Source organism: Pelmatolapia mariae, linkage group LG12, assembly GCF_036321145.2.
Source record: "Pelmatolapia mariae isolate MD_Pm_ZW linkage group LG12, Pm_UMD_F_2, whole genome shotgun sequence".
NCBI lineage: Eukaryota > Metazoa > Chordata > Actinopteri > Cichliformes > Cichlidae > Pelmatolapia > Pelmatolapia mariae.
Window position 1 is genome coordinate 36,800,108 of NC_086237.1, and position 7,511 is coordinate 36,807,618.

Below are 7,511 nucleotides of genomic sequence, written 5' to 3' on the forward strand. Positions count from 1 at the left end.
GTACAAAAGAGTAATGAAACAAAAAAAAAGAAAGAGTAATTATGTCCAAAAACTCAACATTAGATTCTCCTGTGGACTTATATCTAAAGACTTCCAGCTGTGCATTAGTCAGCAGGGGCAGGAACTCGTCCCTGACCCAGAGTGGGCACTCCACCCTTTTCCATGGCCTTAAATCTGGAGGTGCTGCAAACTGTTCCAGTGCGAGCTGGAGGCCATCACCCGATGAAGCCAACAGAACCACATCATCTGCGAAAAGCAGAGATGAGGTTCTGAGACCACCCGGGTGAAAGCCTTCCCCACACCTTGACTACACCTAGAAATTCTGTCCATAAAAATTATGAACAGTATTGGTGACAAAGAACAGCCCTGGCGGAGTTCATTGCCCACCAGAAACGAATCTGACTTATTGCCGTCTATGCCTCCTCCAAGTCCACAAAGCTGACTATCCTCGAAAGGATAAAGAACTGGTCCAGTGTTCCACAACCAGGAAGAAAACCGCATTGTTCCTTCTGTATCTGAGGTTCGGCTTACGGAAGGACTCTCGTTTCCAGCACTCTGGCATAGACTTTCCTTGGGAGGCTGAGGACTGTGATTCCCCCCTATAGTTGGTATACACACTTCTTAAAGAACCACCACCCCGGTGTGCCAATCCACAGGTACTGCCCCTGATCTCCATGCAGTATTGTAGAGGCATGTTGACCAAGAAAGCTCCACAACATCCAGAGCTTTCAGGAACTCAAGGTGAACCTGATCCAGACTGGAGGCCCTGCCATCAAGGAGTTGTTAAACTGTCTCATTGACTTCACCCTCAGAGATAGACGAGTTGTCCCCTTCATCCCCAGACTCTTCTGGACGAGGCTTCCTCCACTTCCTCCAGTTTTAGCAATTTTCCGGACTGATTGACTTCCAGTTCTTTAATTAATGATGGACTGCAGTTTCTCTTTACTTAGCTCATTGGTTCCTGCCATAATATGAATTCTAACAGTTGTCAAATAGTGTAGTTAGCTATGTACCAAACTGATGTCTGCACAACACAACTGATGGTCCCATCCCATTAAGAAGGAAAGAAATTCCACAGATGAACTTTGACAAGTCACACCTGTGAAGTGAAAACCATTTCAGGTGACTACATCATGAAGCTCAATGAGAGAAGGCCAAGTGTTTGCAGCGCTGTCAACAAAGCAAAGGGTAGCTACTTTCAGGAATCTAAAATATGAAACAGAGTTATTTATCCATTTTTTTCTGTACTACATAATTTCACACATCTTCCTTCATATAATTTGTCTACAGAGTAGAAAGTAGTAAAAAATAAAGATAAAACATTAAATGGGAAGGTGTGTCCAAACTTTTGACTGGTAGTGTATGCATGTGTTCGATAACTAGTTTCAATTTGTGTGGGTGGGAAAATAGGCCCCATGGATGATTTTTTTTTTAATGGTCTTACATAGTGCTTTTCTGCTCTGAGGATTCAAAGCACTTGACACAACTTGCCTCATTCATCCAAGAACTTTTTTGTATGCAAGCATATCTAACTGCTTTCTGTCTAACATTCACATTTATTCATGCTTCAGAGATCAACTTGGGGTTAGTATATAAGGATAGTTGGTATGCAAACTGGTTTAAAACCAGGATTAAAACACCAACCTTGTGATTAGCAGATGACCTGGTTTACGTCCTGAGCTACAGCCATGCCTAAGGCTAAAGTAAGATGTAAGAACCCTTAACTAGACGTCCGACTTGTACACAAATTTAACTTTACTGTTTCAGAAGGGTTAAAAAAGGAATGTCCACAATTTTGACTTTTTGAATGCAGGATATTTTATTAAAGTAATTTAGCAGAGGGCAAAGCAAAACCTGCATCAAGTAATAATCACATAATGCAATCACTTTAAATATACTTATCTAATTAATTCTAGCTAAGGCTGATTCCGAATACTGAACTTAAGAGGAGGGTGGGAACATCCAAGCCTGAAGATGCACTTATATCTGATCCATGTCAATATAATCCAATAGGAAGAATTCTAAATCCTTAAATATTATTATTAAACATGGCAAAAATGACCAGGAAAAAAAAGCCAAAAGATGTAAATCCAATTTGTGTCCACAGCATTTGGCAGTGGTTGATCCTCTGGCCTTTCTTGCAGTAATTTCCAATTATGAATTCCCAGGCCCGGATCTGATGGTGCTCTATACCCATCGCAGTAAACTAGAGGAATGACAACTAATTCCATCCGTAAGTTCCCTCATTCATTCCAATGGTTACATTTTCTTCTCTTCTATTTGTACTTTGACAGGATCTAACTCCATCATGTATGAATATACTTTTCTTCATGCTTCATTCACTTTATAAGTTGTTTTACTTCAACATGAATTCTTATTGACTCAGTCTCACATGAATATCACAACTCGTTATGATTGCAACATGGTTTCCTTTTATTCCACTCTTGGATGGTGATGAGCCAGGAAATCTCAGTCTCTTGGACAGACTATTCAGATGTTCATGTATTTGTTTTTATATGTTTGTATGTGGCGACTTTTAAACGTTGACTTGGTTTTGGCTTAGACACCATTTGTGTAGTTGCTTTTTGGTATAAATGTTATAAAATAATTTTTAAAAAGGCATTTTGCTGTCCTGCTGAACGACTAGGAGCGTTTTTGATACTCTCATCCCTCTAAGTTTGTCTCCAATTTTGTTTCCATTTTGTTCATTCGAACTATCTACTATCTAAACTATCTAAACACAGTTCATCAGCGCTAAGGTTAAATTTGAATGTTGCTTAAAAAAGATTTTAAAATGTAGTTGCTTCAAATAAATCCAAAACAAAATCCAGCTGTGATTGCTTCAAAAAGACAACTTTAGCACAACAAGATTATTTACAAAACAACAGAGAAAAATTTTTTTTTTTCTCAGAATCAATGGAAAATAAAAAGAACAACAAAGTAGGAGTTTCCATTTAAAATAAATTTTAACTAAAAACAAATCCTTGGCTGAATGTCTTTGAAAAGTTGGTTTCAAGCAAAAGATGCAAAAAATTTAATAATTTACAATAATAAACATTAATAAACAATTTTAATACAGTAATTAATCATTAAACATTTCAGCCGAAAATTAAAACAGAAAATGAAAATGAATCCTGTTTGGTTTGCTGAATCACTGAATCTCTGAGAATGAAGTGTAAAAATAAAAATAAAAAAGCAGATTAAACCACATCAAAATGTCTGCTGCATAATAAAAGAACTAGAAAGTGTCATGATCCTGGGCCATGTTGGCCCAGCATTCTTGGTTCTCGTGTATTTTTGTATTTCTTTATTTAGGCCATGGTTCCTGGGTTGCTCTGTTAAGTTGTTTCTTATTTGATTTCCCCTTGTGACTTTTACCCCCTGTGTGCCCCTCTGTGTATCTGTGAGCCCTCGTCTCCCCTCCTTGTGTTTTATTCCATGTTTTCCCCAGTCCGTTATGTCTGTGCTCTCTCCCCTCCTGTCTGAACCTCTGTACTTCCTGTCTCCCGTCAGTGTTGCGTTTTCTCCTGCCTTGTCTTGTTATGATTATCAGTGTCACCTGTGTTCCTCGTGTGCTCCCACTTCCCTCGTTAACCCTCTGTGTATTTAGGTCTGCGTCTCCCTAAGTTCTGTGTCGCGTTCTCCCTGATGACTGTGTGCTCCTCCGTGTTTCCTAGTAAGTCCGTTCCTTAGTACTTCCCAGTTTAGTTTCATGTTATTTTGTATCGCTGTTATCTTTTGTCATCTGTTGTCAGCAATAAAGCTGTATTTTGAGTTCAGTCCTGTTTTCCCGTGAGTTTTGCGTTTGGGTCCACTTCCTGCCTGCCACACAGCCGGTCCATGACAAAGATTTTTCATCTAATGAATCAGCCTTAGTTACACTGTTATCTGACTGAAATGAAGATGTTATAATTTTACCTGTTTAAACATTTTAAGCTGATGATTTGACAGTTTCATTGTTTAATTGAATTTGGACAACTTCAAAGTTGCACTAAAACAAAAACAAGGTCCTGGCAAGCAGGATAATAAACATCTTTCATTTGTGTTCTCACCGGTTTAATGATGAATCTTTCTTTAAAGAAGTGTCACAAGTTACTGTGTAAGAAGTCCTCAACAGGTCAAGCATTTAAAAAAAAAAAAAAAAAAAAAAAAAAAAAAAAAAAATTTCCACAAGAAAAAGATTATGAGTTCCATAAGAACAACAAAATAAAACTTTCATGATTCATTCAGATTGTTGTCATTTCTTTGGCCCTTTACAATAAACCATTTCTGCTGCTGCTATCGAGCAAAATACTAATCAATCACAGACTAATTTTCTGCAAGCCTTGGTTAATAACAAGAAAAAAGGATGTCAATACATGATATGGTCAATTAAGCTTTATCTACTTAAGCTGATACAAACACACTGAAACAAAGATCAGTTTTAAATCCATAAATATTCAAAACTATAAACTAAGTGCTGAGTAAGCCAGCAGCAGACTGGCGACCTAACCAGGGTGTACCCCGCCTCTCGCCCTGTGATAGCTGAAATAGGCTCCAAGCCCACGATAAGCGGAAGAGAATGGATGAAAGGATATGAAATCAACGTTTCTGTTTCAAAAATGAAATGTCTTTTGGTGTCCTTAAAACCCATTTTGTGGTGTTTCATTGACTGAAAAATTAATTTTCTCTGTAGTTTTTAGTCTCTGTAATTTGGACTTTCAGGAATAATATGAACTGTGTCTGATAAAATAAAATTATTCCAACAGTTTTCAGCACTCCGTAACTTTTCAGTAATTACTACATATGTCAAACAGTCAAGAGTAATCCACACTGATGCAAATGGAAACACACACACATACATAATCACCACACAGACTATTAAAAAAGAATAACTTTACAGTCAAATCTTAGTCTGACAGATTTTGATATCAGAGGTTTTGGCATCTCCTGCCTTTCCAACACTGAAATATGGGAAGAGTTTCTCAGTGAAAGTGTCTCTGTGAGTGTAGATGTGAGTCATGTCTTCAGGGTCATAGAAGGTCACGTCCCCCCTGTCATAGTCCAGCTGGACTCTGATCCTCTGGAGACTCTTCTTCACTGTCACAGTCTGACCAACACCATTAGTGTATTCTCCACTACGGTGCACTAAACACCAGTTTACATATTTTAATGAAGAAGGAGATTCTCCCTTCCTGTAAACTGACTCTATAATTAAACCCATATTCCAGACAGGATGGTCTCCCACCTCCACCTCCCAGCTGTGTTTCCCTGAGCTGAAGCCCTCAGACCCAAAAACATTGGCATACTTAATGTATCTCTCTGGATTATCAGGAAGCCGCTGCAAAATGGCTGCACATCTCACACTGGTCAGATCATCAGACAGACAGAGAATGGGGTGTGCAGTGTTTGGGTCCAGAATGACAGGACTGAAGTGGACCTTCTCCTTCATCTTCTCCCACACTCTGAAGGACAGGTTGCCCAGGTGTTTGGCCACATCTATCAGTGCTCCTGAGACCAGCTGTGGATCTGACACTGAGCTCTGGGCTCTGGCTCTGCTCTGAGTGTCTTTGTAACTGCTGAGGAATGGCACGCTGTGTTTCTGCAGCTCTTCTTCAACAGCAGAGATGCTGTCTGACAGAGAGGAGATCTGCTCCTCAATCATCTTCATCTCTCTGCTGATAGTCCTCCCCTTCTGCTCCTCTTCCTCCCTCAGAGCTGCCAGTCTGGACTCCTCTTCCTCTTTCAGGAACTGCTGGAGCTTGTTGAACTCTGCTCTGATCTGCCTCTCTGTGGACAACAGCTGCTTCTTGGAGTGTTGAATCACTTCATTGTATGTTTTCTCCACTTGTTTGTATTTGTTCCTCTTGTCCTGCAGAGACTTTAAGTCAGATTTTAGATGTTTCTTCAGGTCACTGACTGCTTCTTCTACAGGAACCACTTTGTGACTCTGGTGGTGAGGAAAGTCACAGACAGCTCTCTGCTCGTCCACACAGAACAGTTTAGGCACTTCTTCATGTTTACTGCACACCACTGTTAATTTCTTCTCTCTTCTTTCCTTAATCATCTCAGATGATCCAGATTTCTGTCTCCCAGCAAACGAATCAGCGAGTTCTTTCAGTGCCAAGTTCACATCTGGATAATCCTTTGAATATTTTCTTTTACAAATGGGACAGTTTTTGTTTTTGGCTTGTTCCCAAAATTTTTGCAGGCAGTTTGAACAGAAGCTGTGGTTGCAGCTCAGAGACACAGGATCTCTGAAAGTCTCTGAACACACATGGCAGCTCAGGTAATTTTCGAAAAGTGCAAGTTTGTCAGCCATTTGATCTTGAAGTATTTTTACTAAATTAGTGTCTCTTGAATCCTCCCAATGCCTGTTTTTCAGCAGAGATCCGACACCCTGTAATGGCTTCTCAGTGTAGTTTAGGAGGGTCAAATTTCAGTTTAATGTTGCTGTGTCACTGTCACGAGTTAAAATGTTACAAGCAGGAAATGCTGGTATAATAACTGCCTCCAAGTCACGTCAGGTGGTCATCCAGTTATTCACCTCTGGCTTTCAAATCTGTGTTTAAAGACAAGAGAAAATGTTTAAAACGTTGTTTTGCTCAACCAAATAAAACACAAAAATGACACAACAAAAGTCAGGCTTGTTGTGTTTTAATCTTTTAATTAGCTTCAGAAGTTTTGTTTCTCAGCTGCTGTAAGAAGTAATATATCCTGCAAACATGTTAGTGTGACTATTTGTTTCATCTAGTTGAAATGTAGAAGATGATTCAGTGAACATAAAAGCATAGAAAGGCTTTTATCAGGTTTTAGTGCATTGCAGCAACTTCAGCCTCATTACCTGTTCACCTGTGCCTCCATCCTAGCTGCTCACCCTCAGTACCCCTCTGCTACACACTCTGATGAAATAGAAGATACATGTTTTTAAAGAAAAACTAGTTATGCCTCAAGTTAGACAATGCTAACTGACCAGTTGTGTTTTCACTGCTGGCAGTTTTTTTCACCTCTTCTTGTTTTACACAGGAGAAGATGGGAAAAGGTTAAAAAAAAAACCCCACAATGCTCTTGCCACCCAGTGACATTAAATAAAGAAAGTCTGCCACTTTATCAACAGCTGAAAGTTTTCATACAGTATTATGATATCATGTTTGGAGCGTTGTATTGGCCGATTTTAATTGCTGGTTTGGTTTAAAAAAAACAAAGCTCCCCCTCTGAAAATTACTCGTGTAGTTGCTTAAATTTTTCCCAACTTTCAGAGAAAGTGAATCTCTGAAAGTCTGAACACATGGCTGTTCAGGAAATTTTCTGCAAGTGCAAATTTGTAAGCCATCATTTCCTTTTTCAACACTTTTGCTAAAAACACTCAATAAATGTGAGTTCTCTTCACCTCATCCCTTATTGTTGTCTGAGAAAGTTCAGTCCTTTTAGAAATCTCACTCTTTGTAAGATGTCCTGGTTAATTCATAATTGTAAAAAACAATACTATCAGCTTTTATTACTTAGGCTACTGCATAAACCTGCATAAGATT

The 7,511-nt window shown here is 39.1% G+C and overlaps 1 protein-coding gene across 1 annotated transcript; it reads right to left on the reverse strand.

Moving 5' to 3' along the window:
• Positions 1-4,882: 4,882 nt before the first annotated feature.
• On the reverse strand, positions 4,883-6,046 carry LOC135933694 (E3 ubiquitin-protein ligase TRIM7-like). Its single transcript, XM_065471819.1, has one exon. It carries the CDS (start codon positions 6,044-6,046, stop codon positions 4,883-4,885), a length of 1,164 nt encoding a protein of 387 aa, XP_065327891.1.
• Positions 6,047-7,511: the final 1,465 nt, after the last annotated feature.

Bases quoted from the DNA above. Each gene is read 5' to 3' on its own strand.
- LOC135933694 (XM_065471819.1), bottom strand. From the start codon at position 6,046: ATGATTAAGGAAAGAAGAGAGAAGAAATTAACAGTGGTGTGCAGTAAA.